Raw genomic sequence first — 22,005 nt, 5'->3', positions numbered from 1 at the left:
TTACAGCTTGTATTTGAGTTGAAGTTGAAGTCTCTAAACATGTATCTTCTATATATAAGCGTGCAAGTGAGGTAGTGAATTGAATAGGCTACTCATTTACAAACAGGAGTGGATACCAAGTACCAACTTTGCAAAGACGCAATAGGCCACTCCCCTACAAATATAGTCTGACACCTACTCTCTGATTGGTTAAACACTTTACGAAAAAAAGAAAAGAAATCTAAACGCTGCGTTTTTCTTGGGCGGGAAAATGCTGAAATCCGATTGGCTGAATCCCTATGGCTTTTATATGTATATAGATAGATATATAGATATATATAGATATAGATATAGATTATTATTATTATTATTATTATTATTATTATTATAAAATGATAAACCCACCACCCATTTAAAAGCAAATCACATTGATTCTTAAAGATAAAATAGTCAATATACAATTGATTCCGACCAGCTGATCCAAAAAGCTACATCCATTAGCCTTTTAATTTTTGACTTATTGACCCAATCAATTAAGGCTAATCAGCCATTTACCAAACACTTCAAAACAGGTGAGTCAAACAGCCAAATTTGGTCAAATCAATTAAAATTTGCCTGATCAGCCAATAACCAAACACACCCTTAATATATAAATTGTGTATTTTGAACTTGGATCCACCTTACAAAGTGAACTCGGATACATGGTAGGTGGACCCGGGTCCACGGTATACCGTAGCATAGAAGTATAGAACCGTAGAAAGTAGAAAAGTTAGTAGGAAAATGACTAAAAAATGGCAAAGTGGTCTGGACCGTTGTCCGAACCCGGCCAGGCGCGTACTATAAAACCTTTGACCCCTGACAAAACCCTAATCACAACACTATAAACCACTCCAATTACAAAACCCATCTCCCTCCTTTTTTGCTCAAACGCTTCTCCACTCTCCACTCCATTTCGAAGACCGCTCATTCGCAAGAACAGAACGGCCCGGCAATCGGAGCTTGAAATTCGAATGGAGAACGCAGTGGATCAAGATCAACAATGGCTTATCAACTGCTTGAATGCCACTCTGGACCCCAATCACCAAGTCCGATCCTTCGCCGAAACCTCTCTTAAACAAGCTTCCCTTCAACCAGGTAATTTTATGCCTTCCGTCGTCGAGGATTGATTGTCAGATGGAGAAGTGAATAATGGAGTTGTAATTTTCCCAATTTTCGGAACTGGATCATTCTAAATTAGGCTTGAGGAAAAAAAAACTAGAGAAACTAATTCAGAACTTAGTAAGCTCAAAGTATTAACTTGGATGAGAATTGGAAACAATTAATCTTTTGCTAAAATAGAGCTTTTGTTATGTTTACTTCGTGAATAAAGTTAGTTAACTAAATGTCTTTGCTCTATTTGTGATGGAAGGTTTTGGAGGCGCATTGTCAAGAGTTGCTGCAAGCAGGGAGCTTCCTTTGGGATTGCGCCAAATATCCTTTCATTATTGTTGTTGAATTTCACATAGTAGTGTTAATTTTGAATTTTATAGGAATGTCTAAAAGTATTATGCCTTGTATGAAGTTTGCCTCTTAATTATGGTTTATTACTAGTATTCTTTTCATTTTTCTTTGTGAGACTTAACAATATAACTTAGCTGCAGTTCTTCTAAAGCAGTTTATAAAGAAACACTGGCAGGAAGATGAACCGGACTTTGAGCATCCAGTTGTTTCAAGTGATGAAAAGGTATTCTTTTTCTTATTATTAAATAATTGTATTTAATTGGATGACACTTAGTGTTTTCAGTTTACAAGAGTTGTGGTATTCTTTATCTGAAGGTGTTTCATTCATTATGTTGTTTCACTTTTATCAGGAAGCTATTCGTCGTCTACTCCCCACATTGCTAGATGATCCTCACAGAAAAGTGTGCACTGCAATAAGTATGGCTGTAGCATCTATTGCACATTATGATTGGCCAGAGGACTGGCCTGATCTCTTACCAACTCTAATAAATTGGATTGTGGACCAAACTAGCATGAATGCCGGTAAGTACCTGGTATAGTTTATGAATGATGTCTAGCATTGAAATACATTACATGTTCTATCTGGATTTTTCTTAATGTATTACTTGGCAAGTGATGTTGGTTAGACTGTCAATATTTCCTTACTTATTACGGAATTTTATAGTTGCTTCTCAAAATAATTAAAGATAAAAACTTGATTGTGGTGTTATGCAGTGCACGGAGCATTGAGGTGCTTGGCTCTTCTTTCCGCAGATTTGGATGATAAGATGGTTCCACAACTTGTTCCTGTTTTGTTCCCATGTTTGCACAGAATTGTATCATCTCCTCAGGTTAATTTAATTCTACTATTTTAGTTCTTTCTTTCAAGTTTAGTTGAATGTACTTGGAGATTAAATTTATAAGTGTTTGTTTTAATTTAAGAGAAACAATAAAGAAGGCAGAAAAGGTTGGTTGCAAGAAGATGGAATCCTATTCATTATACCCTCTTCCCCATAGAGAAAAACAAAAAAAAAAGTGAAAACATTAAAAGGAAAAGTAAAGAAAAATGTAGAAGTATGGCACTGCTAGGAGCAAGAAATGATGCATTAAAAGTGACGCTGGTCAAAACTATTCTTTAAACTAATGGCTAGGTGACTGAAAAGTTTTTAGGGAAAGAGTTTCCAAGTTCTTGTGCTTTTATATTTATTTATTTATTTATGCCAGAACCTCTATTCCTTTTTATATCATCTAATCTTCTTTTTTCACTTTTCTTCTAATTCTCTAAATGTCCCTCGTACTGCAGATTTATGACAAAGCTCTTCGCACAAAGGCCCTTTCTATAGTTTATGATTGTATTGCCATGTTGGGGACAATCAGTGGTGTGTACAAGGTGTGCTTTTGCTGTCTGAAATTATTAAGTTGGTGAAATGCAGCTATTGACTTGTTATATGACAAACACTTAATGTGTTCTCAGACCGAGACAACTACTTTGATGTTACCCATGCTTCAACCCTGGATCAATCAGTTCTCTTCCATTCTAGAACAGCCCGTGCCATCTGAAGATCCGGAGGATTGGAGCATCAGAATGGAGGTGATGCTTTTCATGCTGTAGTTTATTAAATTAATTAAATCCTCTAGAATGCTGGACTTGGTGTAGTGGCATAGTGCTCACCTGAATTTAGTTATTACATTAAATTCATTTGCATGTTTGGAAAATTTTTACTTGTTTCATTTTTATTCTAAGTGAGGCATCTTCCTGAATACTTCAGGTTTTAAAGTGCTTGAATCAGTCTGTCCAAAATTTCCCTGGCCTTATGGAAAGTCAGTTTATGGGTAAGCACGCCAAATCATTCTTTTAGGTGTTGTTAGTATATGAAGAAACAATAGTTGTCATTTCTTTGCCAGTTCATACTGTATTTAACCATGTTGCATTTTCAGTTATTCTAGGACCACTATGGCAGACATTTGTATCATCTTTACGAGTGTACACACAAGCATCAATTGAGGGTGTAGATGATCCATATGATGGAAGATATGATTCTGATGGTGCAGAACAAAGCCTTGAATCATTTGTCATCCAGGTAAGAAAGCCTCAGGGGTTCTGTAGTGTAGCAGTAACCACTTTTTAATCAATTTTTATGACATCCTGCATTGGAAGAGAGCATTTTGAACTTTAACTTTTTCTTCATACCTGTAGACAGTAAATGCTTTCAGAAAGCATAAACTTTATACTTACAACAACAAACTTTTTATCAGTACAGCACTGGGATATAGAAAGTAGGAATATCTTTTTTCTTCAAATCTTTTTTTATTTTTTTCACATAAAAGTTAGAATGATGGATTTAAAAAAGAAAATTGAATTATTGATTTGGACTCTGGAGCTGCCAGGACATGATAATTTCCTTTTCCTTAAGTATTGCTACAATTTTCATTTCTTTTTTAATCAACCCTTCATTGTCTGGAATAGTCTTAGAACCTAATGTGATTATATAGTATATTATTATCAGTGTCCTACATGATGACTTATACTGGTAGACATGCAGCTGGCAAAAATGCCTTTGCCTTTGCCCGCTTCTACATGTTTCTAACTTGTATTCTGTTTTTGGCAATCTGAAATTATTATTAATTTTTTTCCACATGTTTGATTAAACAGTTATTTGAGTTCCTATTGACTATTTTGGGCAGTAAAAGGTTTGTAAAGGTGTGTTCCAAAACTTTCTTTAGCTTTCTGTCATTTTTTATATACTGAAATGCAGTATGATGTGCTAACTGAAGTGTATTTTAGGTAATTGCAAATAACATGAAGGAGTTGGTCTACTGTGCCATTGCTTTTCTTCAGATAACAGAGCAGCAGGTAATGACAAGCCTTTTATTTTGTTTTGTTTTGTGTATATATAGATATATGAGTGGGTGTATATATATGTGCATATGTATGCTTGATAGATAGATAGATAGAGAGAGAGAGAGAGAGAACTATACATTTTAAGTTTTTAGTATGTGCATTGCATGTGTTGGTAAAATTTTAGCAGTACAATACCTGGATAAGTACTGACTGAAGGTTCTTTTTTCAACACTAGAACCTAGAGCTTTTAATGTATTTATTATTGTTGAATTAAATTCATGTTTCTTGTAACGCCTGGTTGATTCTCTCTCCCTCTCTTTCTGTGCTATTTCTCTCATTTTCTTTGACATCTACTTATCTACTTAAAAGGGAGTCCACCTTAGATAACCATATGCCTATGTTGGGTGTTATTCAGAAGTTGAGTGTGGACTGTTTTGTATTGATAGGCCAAGTAGAGCTTAAAATTACAGGTTTTTGGGTGAAAAAGTAAAAGGGTGGCTAATAAGAAAAATCTAATTTGTGCTCGCTACTAAACATTTAAGGATGTAAGACAGTCATTTCTAAAATATTCTTCTTTATTAACAGCACCCAACTCCATAAATGTACACACTTGCAGTTATTTGACACCCTATTCTCTAGCTTTTCTCTTTTTCAACATCGTAAGGAGCATTTCCTTTCTGCAGAATAGTGGATGCCCATTTACTATTTGCTACCAAATAGTGACTTTTTGATTTTCTATTTCCTTTCTGTATTTATCATGTTGTGTTGTTTAATCTAGGCTCACACATGGTTGATGGATGCTAATCAATTCCTTGCTGATGAGGAGGATAATACCTATAGTTGTCGAGCTTCTGGTAAGTTTGTTAGGGATCAGAACTCAGAAGTTAAGATAGATCTTCATGTTTGATTATAATTACAAACGAAGTAGACAGTTATTCATTAGTATTCGTTTGTGATAATATACTCAAACTTTCTTCCTTCCAAGTTTACGCATCTTCAACAATTATGGTTGGTATGTTTTAGATATCATGCACATAAGAATTACTATATTTTAAGAGTTTTACAATTCAATATACTAACCACTAACATGGTAATATGTCCTAGATTGTGCATGTTCTGTTATTTCCTTTGCAGATATATTTTTATAAGAACATTGATTTCAGGTGCCCTGTTACTGGAAGAGGTCATTCATTCTTGTGGTGCAGAGGGAATAGATGCTATACTTGAATCTGCAGAGAATCGAATTAATGAGTCGCAGCAGGAGAAAACTGCTGGTTCCATCGTTTGGTGGAGAGTAAGTGGAAAGACACTGTTTCAGCTCAAATTAATCTTTACTTTTGTTCATGTTTATCTGGTTTTTAGGTGATAAACTTGCCTGATGACTGTTATTATTATTTGAATCACCCTTTAGTGGTGCTTATTAGTTATTTGTCTTTAGGTGATTGGCATTCCTATTCAAATCGCTCTCTTGTTGTAATTTTGACATTTATTTGTTTAATTTGCAGATTCGGGAGGCTACCCTTTTTGCTTTGGCTTCAGTGTCAGAACAATTACTTGAAGCAGAGGTTAATGCCATGTATAATCTGTAGTGTGTTAAAGAACTGGGAGACAGTTAACTTTTTGGGCGGGATATTCTTTCTCATATTTCCCTGCCCTATTTTGTTACATCTATATTCTGGACCAAAAGAAACAAAAAACATGTCAAGGAAAAAGAAACAACATAAAAGTGCTGTCTTCCTTCCTTGGCAATGCCATGATGTAGAAGTCTTGCTCATTGGGTTTGACCTTTTTCATTGTCTTTATATGAAAGCATTATTTCATACATCTTATAGTTAATCCTTTTCCAGGTTTCTGGGATTTCCAGAGCTAGATTAGGAAATATTTTGGAGAAAGTTCTTACAGAAGACATGGTGACTGGTAAATTCTTTTGTAGATCAATTTGAATTTCTCTTGCATGTCTAATTGGGAAATGACGTGTGATTGGAAGAATTAACTTGATGTACTTTCATAGGGAGAAAGAGGATGAAGAAAGTTTCTTTTGCTTCTTTTCATTTTCTATTCTTTTCAGGTTTTATTTTTTGTGGTGGGGGGGGGGGGGGGGGGAGGGGGAGGGGGAGGTGATGGTGGCGGGGGGCAGAGGGGGGAGGGTGTAGTTCTTAAATGCTGGTTTTTTTTTTTTTTTTTCCTCCATAATGTGCTTTATGTTTCCTTTTCAGGGGTTAATGAATATCCCTTCCTTTATGCTCGTATGTTTTCATCCATTGCTAAATTTTCCTCTGTGGTAATGATTACATCTAACTTCTGATATTAAAACCATGAGTTGGCTCTATGCTAAAGTTTTTTTGTTTATGCTATTCAGATCAACCAGGGAATTATTCAGCAGTTTCTGTATGCTGCTGTTAAGGCAATTGGCATGGATGTGTAAGAACCTAATTTTTTGTGTACATTCCAGGTAAAAGAAATTCAGCATTTGGAATGTTAATAGATTCATAATTAATATGTATAGGCCTCCCCCTGTAAAGGTAGGCGCTTGTCGAGCACTTTCCCAGCTTTTACTTGATGCAGACACTGGAACTCTTCAGCCACATATTATGGATTTGTTTTCATCACTTACAGACCTTCTTAAACATGTATGTACTCTTGAGTGAAATTTATTATTAGTGTTTTTTCCTTCGTTTTTTGGGTCCGTCTTTCAGATTAATTGGATTTAATCTTCTTACCTTCTATCTACTGGCTTCCTAGGCATCTGATGAAACAATGCATCTGGTGCTTGAGACACTACAGGCTACTGTCAAGGCAGGTTAGTTCTCATGCCCAAAATTGTAGTCTATGCTGACTTGGTGCTTAGCTTTACTATTTATGATATTTTCTCAAATGTCAACTTCTGTAAGAGATTTTTAAAATGTTTTTATGCTCTATTGTAGGTCCTGAACTATTGCCATCAGTGGAACCCATTCTCTCTCCTATCATCCTTAATGTGTGGGCTTCACATGTTTCAGACCCTTTTGCCAGCATTGATGCTCTTGAGGTTTTGGAGGTTGGTTTTTATAATCTTATTTATTAAAAATAGTTCTGTTGTCATCATCAGTTTACTGCATTTATGAATTATGTGTTACTGAAATGAAATCTTGTAATCTAATTGTGATGAAACCTATAGCCCCTTGCCTTTGATCTGATTCTCTTCTGACCTTTTCTGTTGAAGTTCTCAACATTACTGGTACTATACTTTATTTTGACTTCTGCTATCGGTGCACCTATAAGCATTGTGCACTATGCAGACTTCAGTTCTAATACTATTTGCTATTGCTATTGCAGGCAATAAAAAATGCTCCTGGTTGCATACAACCGTTGGTTTCTCGAATTTTACCTTTTGTTGGGCCAGTGCTAACTAAAGTATGATGTGTAATCTGTTACAGATTTCTTATGAGTGATTTGGGGATTAATCATTAATGTTAATTTGATGTTTCTAAAACTTGTTGGCATTTATTAGCCACAACAGCAGTCTGAAGGTTTAGTAGCTGGTTCACTAGATCTTCTAGCAATGTTGTTGAAGGTTAGCTATGTGCTTTGGTAGTGGCATTATTATTACTTTACATTTATGCAGAAGTATATGTTCTACTTCCTAATATTGATGATTCTTTATTTAACATTTTCAGAATGCACCAAAAGATGTCATCAAAGCTATTTATGACATTTCATTTGATCCTGTTATTAGGATAATCCTCCAAAGTGATGATCATAGTGAAATGCAGGTTCCTCTTTCTCCATTCGTTAAATGTTAATATGTTTTGTTTGACTTAAGATTTAAAAATAACCTGTTGATGTTGCTTTTGTAAATTAGAATGCAACCCAGTGCTTAGCTGCTCTTGTCTATGGTGGAAAGCAAGACTTACTTGGATGGGGTGGTGATCCTGGATTCACAATGAAATGCTTGCTTGATGTAACTTCAAGGTGTGTTTATCATTCTATTATCTCATTCTTCCAAGCATAGTGTTGATAACAAAATATGCTCAGGGAAGTGCTTTTTATCCCCCACTCTCCCTTCCCAATAAGAACTGATTAACAATTAAAGCTGAATCTGTGAACTTTTGGTTCTTATGCCCTGTACCGTGAGTCTTACTCTTACACCTCTCAATGTGTGAAGTAAAATGCCTTATGAAATGCTGCTGCTTAGATGTCTCTGCAAGACATGTTAACCATCAAATATGGTTGCGTAAAGCCATAAACAAAAATTTCCTTGTGATATGGAGCATAGATGAAATTCTAAGTACTCATTTTCTCATATAGTTGTATTATATGTTTAACTAAAGATGTGGACAGAGAATCCTTTTACTGTTAAGAATAATAAGATTTTTAAGGTCGGCTAGGACGAAGGGCCAACACCAACTAGTAATGCTGAAGCTACTAATGGGCGAAAGAGAAATAACCAGAGAGGAAGAGCTGAGATATGATAATAGACAGATTGCTTTATTCAAATGATTACAAGAGCATAAGTATTTATAGGTATTGAGTGTCTCATCACTTTATGACGTGTTAACTATGGGGCTTGACTCTTCAACTGATCCAATGACTTTTGAACTTCTAGAATCATAAAAATAAGAGGATATGAATATCACCTCTTTTACAACAATGGCTTTTACAGTCTTTACTTTTGAACTTAATAAATATGTACAAGTTGGTTGTGGTGTGTGGTAGAGTTGGAGTGGTCTTGTCTCAAACCACTATCAATGATATGTTCTTGGAATTTTTGATAACCTTGGGTCATGGATGCAGGCTTTTGAATCCTGATCTAGAAAGTTCAGTCTCACTTTTTGTTGGGAGCTACATTCTGCAACTTATTTTGCACCTCCCTTCGCAAATGGCACATCACATCAGAGACTTAGTTGCTGCACTTTTGAGGCGCATGCAATCTTGCGAAATTTCTGCACTCAAGAGTTCATTGTTGCTTATTTTTGCCAGACTGGTATTCTTACTAATATATTTTTTTGCGCTTCCTCTGTAGAATCTACATTTCTTTTTAGTCCATATAAACTTGTTGACGTATTTCCTCAAATTTTTAGACTCAATTTTCACAAATTCAAAGCAATTTGAAATTATAATAATGTTGTTGGTTTTTTGGGATATCTAGATGATACATGTTGAATATTAGGAAACTCCTACTAGGGTGGACTTAGTTTCCTATTCCTATTAGGTTAATTTAGTATCTAGTTTAGAATATATAGAGGTCCATAGACATATAGAGAAACAATTTATTGTAATATTTCATTATAATATATTCTCTTTATTCTCTTGTTCTTTGGTTCTCACATATTTTACTTCCACGGGTGAATAACCACCCGCCAGACCTATCAATCCCTCAATTTCAACATGGTATCAGAGCCTACTTTCCTAAGTTATTTTTCTTCCAATATTTCCGGCGAACCAGTGATTGTTTTCTCCTTTTCCGACGTGTCTTGTGGTTGTTCTCTAAATCTTTCACCACAGGATCCCTTAAAATCTCATCGCGAGCCTTCGCCTGAAATCCTGCCGCCATCCGCCGCCGCACGCGCCACCACCATCATCGGGAGTGCTTTCATTTTCCGGCCAGATCTCCTCTTCTCCGGTGATTTTGTGATCTCACCTCCTACACCAATGGATTCCTCTCCCTCTTGCGACCATATCTGGAAAATTTTATCGCTTTCCTCCACCGTCGACCTCACGCGCCACCGCCGCCGTCACGCGCCGGCGCGTGAGTCTACCTCCGGCGGGATTTTCCAGATGTTTGTTTCGCCTTTCTTTCGACTTTTTGGTGAAATTTGAAGGTTCTTTTTGAATTTGTTGCCGAACTTCTCCCCATGGTGTTTGTGTTTTGGTATAACCGTGTTTGTTTCTTATCTCCGGTATGCCTTATCCCATGGGCCTTCAGTTTCAGCACTATTATAAAGACCTTTGATTATTTCCCATGTTTCAAGTAAGGGGGAGTACAATCGGTGTGTTATCCTTTGCTATTTTGTCTTTGTTACTATGGGCTCTATTGCATCCTTTGCTATTTTGTCTTCGTTACTATGGGCTCTATTGCATCCTTTGCTATTCTTTGCTCCCTTTTTGTCTCTACCGCTCTCTTGTGTTATCTGGAGGTTGTTCATGTTCAACTCTATCATTGGTGTGTTCATCTTCATTCCCGAGGTTCCTGTTCAATTCCGTCCTCGGTGTGTTCAGCTTCGTCCTTTGTGTCTTCGTCTTTATTCCCAAGGATTGTGTTCAGCTCCATTCTTGGTGCCTTTGTGTTCATTCCCAAGGAAGGGTCAGACATAGCGTAATCTTCTTTGAAGTCATCTGTCCTAGAGTGCTTATGTTGCTGTGATGGTGTTCGTGTTAGTCTTTTCCCTTGTGCCTCCATTCCCAAGCATGTTCATGACAAGCTTCGCCCCTGGTGCCTTCATTCCAAGGGTTGCATTGTCCCTCTGAAGCCATTCAGCACTGTTATCCTCTAGTTGCATTTAATTTTCATTTGTAATTTTGAGTGAGGTAGAGTGCTCGTTTTAATCCAAGCTTGGAACTTTAATGTTCCAGCTTGAGGGGGAGTGTTGAATATTAGGAAACCTTCATTGAATATTAGGAAACTCCTAGTAGGGTGGACTTAGTTTCCTATTCCTATTAGGTTAATTTAGTATCTAGTTTAGAATACATAGAGGTCCATAGACATATAGAGAAACAATTTATTGTAATATTTCATTATAATATATTCTCTTTATTCTCTTGTTCTTTGGTTCTCACATATTTTGCTTCTGCCTAACTGGCGGGTGAATAACCACCCGCCAGACCTATCAATCCCTCAATTTCAACAATACACAAGCTGTAAAATAAATCTAATCACTTTATTAAGTATGTGCCAGCATCAGAAAATACATATGAAATGTTGAACACACAGTTACTTTTTACTTTTTTTTTTTTTTCAAACTGATTTTTAATGCCTATCCATTTAACTGTCTGATTCTCTTTTGCATTTTTAAAGCTTCTCTAGCTGCCAGGATGAAGATGCTACGGGCAACACTAAATGTATTAATTTTAATTCAGGTCCATATGAGTGATCCACATGTTGAACAATTCATTGATTTGTTGCTTGGACTACCAGCTGAAGGCCATCATAATTCCTTTGCTTATTTAATGTTTGAATGGACTAAAATGCAAGGCAAGTGTATGCTAAGTGGTGATTTTAGTAAATGTCTCAAGAAACACTTTGCTGAACTGCCTGAATATTGATATCAATCATTGTAACATTTGCATTAGGCATAACAACTTTGCTTTTTATAGGTATTGCTCCATGTGTGCAAGGATGTCATATTTCTCATGAAAAATTATAAATGAAATAAATTTAACCCGAGCATCTGGCCCTAGTCTTCCCGACACCTCTTACAGTTAGTTAGGGTGGCATAGCCTATATTTTGGTTTGAATATTTTTGATACGCTTAATGGGATCCGATCCATCATTCCATGTTTATTATTATTATTAATTTTTTTTGAGAAATCATTCCATGTTTATTATTAGCTCATACTATATGATTGGCTTAGTCTAGATTTATGTTTTCTTTCTTTTTAGTTTTTTCTTGCATTCAGAAAATAATTGATTTTTTGCTATTCAGGGGAAATTCAGGGAGCCTACCAAATCAAAGTGACAACAACTGCTTTGGCTTTATTGCTATCTACCAGGCATGCTGAGTTGGAGAAAATCAATGTTCAAGGACATCTTATTAAGGTTCAGTTGTAATTTTTTCTTAGCACATTATCTGACTCCAGAGCCTTGTCAAAATCTGATTTGTTGTGTAAAATTTGAAGTCTTCTGCTGGGATTACTACACGCTCAAAGGCTAAAACAGCTCCAGATCAATGGACAGTAATGCCTCTTCCTGTGAAGGTACACTCTCATTGTTTGTCACAATGATGCACCTGTGGACCGCACTTGGTTATGCATTGCAACTTTTTCTAAGACTAGAGCTCATTGAAGAATTGTGGCATAGAGAATGCTGACCTCCTTTCTTTCTAACTCTTCTAACGAAGAATTCATGCCTCGTCTGGCTTGAGACAATCTCTCATATAAAATATATTATCATTGTACGGTTAATAGCTGGTCCCTTAAGGCATGGGCCCTGAACTATAACCTATAGAATTTACAAAGCTTTGAATAATACCACAACACTAGATTGGCTGGTGATCAATAGATAATATACTCTGTTGAATTCTTTATTTTGCGTACAACTTTGTCAACACAGTTACTGTAGATTCCCTCAGTTTCCTCATCTTCTATTTTCTCCTGAACTATTGAATTGAATGGTCTAACAACAATTTTCTTTCTGGATGAAATTAGATTCTGGCTATATTGGCAGATTCCTTAATTGAAATTCAAGAACAAGCTTTAGTAGATGGTGATGAGGTGATTAACCTTTCAGTAATTCTGCTATTAAAGCGAACTGCTGGTGGAATTCTAAACCTAACTATTGTGACAGGATGATGACTGGGAGGAAGCAGAAGGTGGAGATATTGAAAGGGATGAAGCTCTATTGTTTGCAGCTGGTTCTACGTCCAATAGCAGACCCTCTTACGAGTATCTTGATGCAATGGCTAAGGCTTTGAATGAGGTTTCACCATTTTCTTCCATCCTTATTGTGCATTTTTTTTGGGCTTAGTTTGATGGGGTTTCATTGTTCTACATGTTGGGACTTCCTAGGATGACGATGATGGATTTAATGACGACCTTCATTGTAGTGGTGACCCCCTGAACGAGGTATGCTATCCCTTCTAAAAATCAACAGTGAAGACATGTTGTTCACTGCTAATTGTATCCGTTGACACCTTCCATTCATTCACGTTTGTAGATAAATCTGGTGAATTATCTTAAAGATTTTCTTCAGAAGTTTTGTCATAGCAGTGAAGCACTCTTTCACCATCTTTTAAAGGTGCATTCAAAGTTCTTATCCTTCGACTAAAAACCAAGTACTTGAAAAGTAAAAAATGAAAAATCATTTTGAGTAATCTTGCATCGTTCATCATTGCAGAGCTTAACCAGAGCTCAACAGGAAGCAATCCTGACGGTACTGAATCATTGAGGGCGTTTTGAGAAATCTTGCTTTGTCCATCATTGCAGCGCATTCTGAAAGCTCAGCAAGAAGCGATTCTGATGGTGCCGAATCAATGACAACTTGTATGTTGTGCTGAATGTTTTCCTTGATATTGTTTGACCTCGAGAACTTTTTTTTATTTTTATTTTTATTTTTTATTTTTCTTCGATTGTTCTAATTCCATTGTGCTCGAGAGAGAGTGGCTGTGGGTTGTAAAGCGGCGGTTTGTCATTCTTATCGTTAGTTTCATCTGATTGAAGTGTGTATAAGGTAGGATAACATTCTTGTAACCTCGGACGCTCGTTTATGTCTGGGAGGTGGAAGTGCATTGTGTTTGGTGCTAAGATTGGATTTATTCATTTGTATATCGACATTAATTTAAGCTAAACTTTGGTGAAGATGACTATTGTTGAAGTCCAGGAATCAACTGTAAATCTTGTTTCAGTAGTATACACCAAGTTCCCATCCCTTCCACTTCTCATTCTTTTACCCCATACTCTTTGAAATTACATTTTCAACCTTGGAAACGTTTGTCTCTAATTATTAATAATTTGATCAAATTTAATGTACGATTTTTTCAAATCGATGAAGTTCAATGCAAATGTCCTAAATGTTTGGAGTGTTCATACAATGATTTTATTTTAGATGTTTTGAATTGAATTTGATTGATTTTAAGCAGTACTAAATTTGATCAAATTATAAATTCAGAACTAAAAGTGAAAAATCATACTATGATATGTATATCAAAATTGATCTTATCAAATGAAAATTTAGCTACCTGATTCATTAAAATTTTAGGGAATAAAGCTCAAAATATTATCTGGGTTGGACTTCCATTTGGAAGGTTGTGAGTACGAGCCTCAGTGGAGGCGTTATTGGTTTTTTGTGTTTCAGTAGGTTGAGAAAGTATATGAACAGATACTACAATGTAATAGAGCCAGTAACATTTAAAAAAAAAAAAGCTCAAAATATTATCGACAACAAAAAATAGTTAATAATATTAATAATTTTTAAATTGATATTTAAAATTAAAAGTATTTTACTAACAATTAAATAAATAATTATTCATGTTTTTATAAGGTATTTTACATGTTACTATGTAATAATTAATACTTTCTCTGTTCCTGTGTAATTGTTATGTTTACTATTAATAGATCAAACCAACACTTTTTTTTTTTTCTTTAGTATTTTTTTTATATTTTAATTTTAATTTTTTGTGTTTAATAGTACTTTTAATGTAGTTTCTAAATATATAAATTTTATTTTATATACTAATAGTCTAATACTCCGTACTAAACTTAATATTATAAAAAATTAAATTATTAATTGAATTAGATCTTTTACAAATGTAAATTATATCATGGATCAAGATCCACCTTGCATTATGGATCCCGGTCCAAAACGATGTCGTTCTATTTAAATTAGCACAACCTTTTTTGTTTTTCTTCTTTTCCTTCCGTGTAGTCAACATTCAGTTTTGCATTAAGTACATAGTCTATTAATCTATTAAATGTAGGTACATATATAAATTTACATATGTAAGTACATAATCTTTTAATTATATATGTCATGTCAAGTAATTCTGACCTTGTTCTAAGTTTATCACAAATTTGACACTTCCAATAATCCTTTGTAAAAAAAAAATGGTTGATGACATTTCTTAGCCTTTCACTTTGTTTCCACTATATATATAGGATGTGTAATTACGTGCATAAGTTTCTTGCGCTGAGATTTAGAGAACATGCCATTCTCGCTGCAGCGAGAAAGTCATCATGCACAAATTTTTGAAGTCCCAAATTAAACTAGTTGCAACGAGACAAATTTTTAGAAACTTGTTTAATTTCCCTTGTCGCCATAAGTCAGTTTTATGTGTTATAAATGCAATTTTGACGTTTCAAAAGGTCAAGAATGATAAAGGGTGAAGTTAGATTTAGACACTTTCGTACGTTTTGGGGAGAAAACCGCACCAAGAAACTTGGAGTTTGGTCTCAAACATATAATAAGGGAAGGAAGAAAACAAGGCTTCGGGATGATCAATTTCTAAATGTTTCTCTTTTTTTTTCTTGTTATAATTGAGATATTTACTTTGAATCTTCGTGATTTCTTCTTTATTGTGAGTGGCTAATTCAAGTGAAGTTTATTCATGTAGTTTATTTGTTTGTTTGTTTGTTTTTTGTCAGACCATGAGGTGTCATGAGTAGACCCTAACTGTAGGATGCACCTTTAAGGGCAAATTATATCATGCACCGCGGTGCATAATCGATTATGCACCGCGCGTCTTTTTTTTTTTAAATGAAAATAAACGGTGTTTGTTTCCGCCGTTTCGTACCCTTTTGCAAAAAAGTAACTCTATTATTCAGTGTCATTTTGTATACACTGCAGTTTCAGTTCAACACAACTACAGTTTCATTTCGATATAACTATAGTTTCGTTCGATATTTATAGACTCAAATATGTGAAAATGTTATTCAATTTTATTTTATATACACTATAGTTTCATTAAAACACAACTACATGATCATTTTGATATAATTACAGCTTCATTGTACAATATACACTCAAATATGTGAAATGTTATTCAGTTTCATTTTATATACACTGCACTTTCATTTCACTATAACTACAGTATCATTTTGATATAACTGCAGTGTCGGTTTAGATATACTATAGTGTCAATTGGTGTTTAATACACCAAACAAACGGACTCCGTTAACTCTAACGACGGGCCGTTTCTTTGGACTCCGTTAACTCTAACGACGGACCGTTTCTTTACTTAAAGAAACGGCGCCGTTTTTGACCGCGGTGCACATGCACCGCGGTCTATAATATAACGACTGTCTTTAAGTCCGTACTATACTCAGACTAATCTCCATTTACACCGGGCTGGCCCAATTAAGGGGCAAAGTGCTAGCTAGATTGATTTTTTCATACGAGAGGGGATTCAAACCCCCGACCTCTCTTAATAGATGAGAGTGCACGGCCACTCACGCCAACCTAGCTTGTTTCATGTAGTTTGTTCTTAAGTGTTGTGTTTGTGTGACTTAATTAATAATTTCATAGAACCATGATCAAATTGTCTGCGATTCTTGCTGGTTAATTGCACACAAGAGAGAGAGAGGGAGGGAGGGAGGGAGAGAGAGAGGTTCAAGTGCGGCGATGTCCTTAGGTGTGGCAGTGCCAATAGTTTAACAAATATACACCATCACCGTTAGGAAAATGCACCACAAAAACACACACAAATTAGGTACGCATCACAAAAAACACACCATTAGGTGTGAGTAAAAAACACCATACAGTGTTCGGAAATACACTATTGGAGTGTGGTGAGTTATATGGTGTATTTTTAAATTTTTTTTGGGTCTGTTGTGTATTTTTTTTTTTTTTTTTTTTTTTACATTTCAATGTTGTGTGTTTTCCTTACACTATTGGTGCATGTTGTTAACCCTATTGGTGTATTTTGAAATTCCGCCGCACCGCCGCATCTAAGGACATCGCCGCATTTGAAATTTTTCCTATATATATATATATTTGATAGTGGTCTTCCATACATGCAAGATTTTAAGAAAGAAATTCGGTAAAGAAATCATATCAAAGAATGATATTTGATAGAGGTCTTCCATACATGCAGGATTTTAAGAAAGAAATTCGGTATTTTTAAATTTATTTTGCAACTAAACAATATTTTTTTCACTCAATTGAACCAAATGGCATGCATATCCACTTGTATAAGAAGAAAAATTTAATTGTTCCATTACAATAACAATTTGACTATTAATATTTGTTCTTTGTATTATAATATCTTTGATATAACCTAATTTTGGCGAGCTAGTTATTAGTATGCATACATATTATTTAAAAGATTACACAACAACATAAATTTTAAATGGCTAATCTAAGTCATTTTTTGCATTTTGATCAAGTCAAAACGCCATTTTAAATGTTTGGTAACTCAGCATTTTGCGGTGTTTTGTTTCAAAATGCTACTTTGAGATTTTTTTTTTTGAACTTGGGATGAGATATGAGCCATTGATCTAATATCAAATTAAAGAAAATTAAAAAAAATGTGGGATCAAATCTCACATCTATTAGAAGAGGGGTAGAGGAGCTAAGCGCCCCTAATTTTCAAACCATTTCGATGTGGATCCCACATCATAAAGGTTTGTCTTTTTTTTTTCTTTTTTTTTTTTTAATTAAAAAAATTTTTATTTTTGGTTCTTTGTTTATTAATATTTATTTAGTCTTTTTTATTTTATTATCACATAATAATAATAATAATAATAATAATAATAATAATAATAATAATAATAATATATTATTATTATTATTATTATTATTATTATTATTATTATTATTATTATTATTATTATTATTATTATTATTATTTATGTCCTTATACTACTATCAGATGAAACCATCAACTAACTCAATTAATTATTAATCATTCAACTAGCTCAAACCACTATCAGTTAAGAGCTGGTTGCCAAACACCTCATACTTTTTACTAATTACTAATAAAAATGTGCTCCATATTCATTTTTTTTTCATTTAGTAGATTATTTAACTTAAAATGTTATACCCCACTTCATTTTCCACCATATCTTTTTATTGGCGGATTTGGAAATGATTTTCACCAATAAAAACGTTTTGACTATTCAAACTTTTTAATTTAATATACCATTTTAACTTAGTAACATATATGAATGATATATACAAGATTTAAAATATGAAGAAATAATCATTTTCCTTTTTCCTTAACTTAATAACATTAGAGAGGGATGCGATGGTGAAATTGTGGATAAAGAAACATTTTCCTTTATTAATTATGAGTGTTTAAACACTGAATTGATGCCAGTAGCATTCAAAAAAACACTGAATTGATGGAATGCATTATGAATAGTCATGGCAAAATTTTCTTTCTATTAATTTTTTTTTCCAGATATTAAAATTGGTTATTTTAGCCCCCAACCCACTAACATATAAATTGGGTTCAATTTTTTAACCTGTATTTAAAATAAGTTGGAATCCGTTTTGAACCAACTTATGATAGACCAGCCATACGGGTCGAGTTACCCCGTTATGACAACTCTAAATGATTAATAAACGCCAAGATTTCGTTTCTATCAATTTTCTTCTGCACCAAAATCAATTCAAACCATCTTACATACCTTCTAGTACAAATACTATTATTTAAATGATTTTTTAAAAAAAAATTTAATTAGTATCCATACAATACACAGCATTATATACCTTTCTTTCTTAATATTATCATATTCTATTCCTATTTCCATTTCACCCGTATTTTCTATTGACTACTTAGCTACTTTCTCTAGTAACCAACTATCACTATAAAATGATAGCTTAGGTCCATGACTATGGCTGAATCGCATTTGGTCCACTGGCTTAGGTCCAATGGAAATAGTATGATGTACATTTAGTTTAAGATTTTTGGACATTACAATTTATGTTTATAGACATATAGAATAAATGATAAAATAAATTTTACTTTTGGTCCACTGATTATTATACATGAATCGCATTTGGTTATTGACTATTAAAATTTTCTAAGAGTAAATTACACTTTTGGTCCAGTGACTATAGGGGACGCGTTAATTTAGGTCCATGACTTTTAAAACTAACAATTTAGTCCTTTAACTATGGTTTTTTTAGCAGATTTGGTCTTCCGACCAAATCACTGGTGAATTTTCGCCGGAAAAACGTAATCCATTTTAAATTAAATATAAGTGGGGGCAAAATGGTCAATTTAACTTTTTAAAAGGGGCAAAGTCGCTGGAGTGAAATTGAAAGTGAAACCCTGCACAAATCAAAGTCGCCGGCGAAGAGTAGCTCATTCTGGAATATGAAAATGAGTGCAACCCTGCACAAATCAAAGCCGTGTATGATTGAACCAAAATGAGGTTCACGTGGTCTGAGTGTGGAAATCTTCCGGAAGCAAGAAGTGAAAATGAGGAGGATGGAAGCGGCGGCTGCTATCCCTCCGGCGAGCGGCACCAACAGGCTGTGTATCTAAGCGTGAACCACCGGCGGCGACGACGGCGAAGAAGGAAAATCACGTGAGGGCATGGCGATAATCAAATTATTGGGCGATTAAACACACTACATCTCTTATGGTTTCCCGGTCCAACACCGTGCCTAGCGGGTTGGATGGATTATTGCTCAAATTCTGGTCGCCGTGGTTGAGGAAGATCAGTCGACAAGCAACTGCAATGAAGGAGGTGATGAAATGACTGATTTACCCCAACTTATATTTAATTTAAAATGGATTATGTTTTTCCGGCGAAAATTCACCGGTGATTTGACCAGAAGGATCAAATCTGCTAAAAAAAACATAGTTAAAGGACTAAATTGTTAGTTTTTAAAGTCAGGGACCAAAATTAACACGCCCCTATAGTCATAGGACCAAAAGTGTAATTTTCTCAATTTTCTAATTAAGTATATGACTATGTAATTTGTATCACATTTGATCCTACCATCCATTTTTGCATTTGCGGAAGAAGCAATGCAACACTTCCTGCAATAGTTGGCTGGGAAATTAGAAGACAGGACCAAATGTGATATAAATTATATAGTAATGGACCTAATTAGAAAATTTTAATAGTCAAGGACCAAATGTGATTCATTTATAATAGTCAAGGGACAAAAAGTGAAATTTTCTCTAAATATTTTGAACATAGTATGAGATGAATGTTATTAAACATGATGCGTCTATAGTAATGTTTTCATACATTAAACTTTGTTTTTATGAACATTATGAACCTACTATAAAGTGAATGTAATTAAATACATTTGATGTATATTTAGTTTAGTGTTTATCAACATTAATGTTTATGTTTATAGACATATAGAACAAATATTATGAGTATAGTACACGATGAATACTAAACATGATACGTTCATAGTATATTGTCTATGTACATTAACCTTTATTTTTATGAACATATAGAATGAATATTATGAACTCACTATAGAGTGAATGAAAATGCATATAATGTACATTTACTTTAGTGTTTATGGACACTAAGGTTTGATTTATGGACATATAGAACAAATTAAATATTATGAACATAGTCTATTATAATGTTATTAAATATGATGTACTAATTGACATTTGATATAAAACGATGTCGTTTTGGACTAGGATCCACCATGGAAGGTGACCCTGGTCAACCATGGAAGCAACACGCATGTCTTGCATTTACTAAAGAAATATATTATCTTGAAAACCTTAAACAATACACATAGCTTGCACTTAGTAATATTACATTTAGTGTAATAGTTTAATAGATACAAATTCTAATACTTTTGAGCAGCCAAATACATTATTTGTTGTGCTGACTACATTTAATTAAAATTTTCAAATTCAAAATTTGTGTCTACCAAAGTCACTTTGCACTCTAACTTTTAGATGTTCATTAGTTTGCTTATAAATACCCACAAATTAGGTTCAGTATTTATGATTTTTTTTTTAATTTTTTATTTTGTTTTTGGGTATACTTCTCTTTATATGCCTATGGTATTTTTGTAGTTTGACAAGTGATGGGTTTATGGTCATTTACTTTTTTTTTTTATTTTTTTTTATTTTTTATAATTTAGTCCAACACTAAGTCATTATAAAGCAAAATTTGATATTAAGTACTATACATACTTTATTATAATAACATATATATAGAATATTACTAGTTTTTTACGCGCATTGCGCGATTGAGATAATGCCCAATGTTTTTTTTTTTTTTTTTTTTTTTTAAATATGTACTTTAAAGTATATCAAGGCAAGATTATATTGAAATTGTTCATGCATAGATAATTGAATGTTGAATTTGTGTATTTAAATAGGTAATTCTAAGTTTACAAATGCAAGATAATATAGTCAAGATTGATTATAATTGTCAATAAAATAATTGTATAGGTATAGTTGAAACCAAATACGGGACATAAGGGAGAGCAAACAAAAATTAGAGCATAAAATATTAAATATATACTAATATTGAAGAGCTAACTGCTGATTGCCAAACAAGGATATTGCGAGGTAGTTTCCCACTTCAATTTGTTGTGTGATTTGAATACTCTTTTTGTCAATAAACTCTCAAAGTAGTTAATATGATTGACTTAATTATATATATTTTTTAATTTTTTTAAAACAATTATTATTATTATTATTATTATTATTATTATTATTATTATTATTATTATTATTATTATTATTATTATTATTATTATTATTATGTATACCCTTAGGTCATTTTATATGATAATCTAAACATCTAATTTTTTCAAATATCTTTTTACCAACCGTTAATATAATTCGCTAGTCAAATCCGCTAATATAATCCACTAACCATTGATTGTCAAACAAGGACATTGCGAGGTAGTTCTCACTTCAATTTGTTGTGTTATTTGAATACTCTCTTTGTCAATAAATTCCTCAAGTAGTTAATATGATTGGATTTATTAATTATATATTTTTTTTAATTTTTTCATGGTATTAATAAAATACTTGGTAAATAAGTATATAGCATTATTTTGTATTATAACTTTGATATTTAATTAAAAAATAGTGCACTAAAAAGATAATAGACAACGTAGTGAATACAAT

At 33.7% G+C, this 22,005-nt stretch overlaps 1 protein-coding gene across 1 annotated transcript; it reads left to right on the top strand.

The window, feature by feature from the left end:
- The first annotated feature begins 861 nt into the window (after nt 1–861).
- LOC109146824 (importin-9) lies at nt 862–13,862 on the top strand. Its single transcript, XM_019294488.1, has 33 exons — nt 862–1,113; nt 1,388–1,449; nt 1,610–1,702; nt 1,830–2,001; nt 2,194–2,309; nt 2,762–2,848; nt 2,933–3,049; nt 3,228–3,291; nt 3,397–3,539; nt 4,112–4,159; nt 4,244–4,312; nt 5,079–5,154; nt 5,464–5,594; nt 5,806–5,865; nt 6,148–6,217; nt 6,517–6,581; nt 6,660–6,721; nt 6,807–6,930; nt 7,043–7,100; nt 7,225–7,337; nt 7,616–7,693; nt 7,791–7,853; nt 7,957–8,052; nt 8,142–8,251; nt 9,074–9,263; nt 11,357–11,471; nt 11,923–12,035; nt 12,116–12,193; nt 12,644–12,709; nt 12,783–12,914; nt 13,004–13,060; nt 13,152–13,232; nt 13,332–13,862. The coding sequence occupies exons 1-33, from the start codon at nt 990–992 to the stop codon at nt 13,380–13,382; spliced, it is 3,084 nt and encodes a 1,027-aa protein (XP_019150033.1). The 5' UTR covers nt 862–989; the 3' UTR covers nt 13,383–13,862.
- Nucleotides 13,863–22,005: the final 8,143 nt, after the last annotated feature.

Source organism: Ipomoea nil, unplaced genomic scaffold (genome assembly GCF_001879475.1).
Source record: "Ipomoea nil cultivar Tokyo-kokei standard unplaced genomic scaffold, Asagao_1.1 scaffold1936, whole genome shotgun sequence".
NCBI classification, from domain to species: Eukaryota; Viridiplantae; Streptophyta; class Magnoliopsida; order Solanales; family Convolvulaceae; genus Ipomoea; species Ipomoea nil.
Note: the sequence above shows the minus strand (reverse complement) of the source record. Positions and strands in the feature narration are given on the sequence as shown.

Bases quoted from the DNA above. Each gene is read 5' to 3' on its own strand.
- LOC109146824 (XM_019294488.1), top strand. From the start codon at position 990: ATGGAGAACGCAGTGGATCAAGATCAACAATGGCTTATCAACTGCTTG. The intron at 1,703-1,829 runs GTATTCTTTTTC...CACTTTTATCAG, and splicing joins TTGTTTCAAGTGATGAAAAG to GAAGCTATTCGTCGTCTACT. The intron at 9,264-11,356 runs GTATTCTTACTA...ATTTTAATTCAG, and splicing joins TGCTTATTTTTGCCAGACTG to GTCCATATGAGTGATCCACA.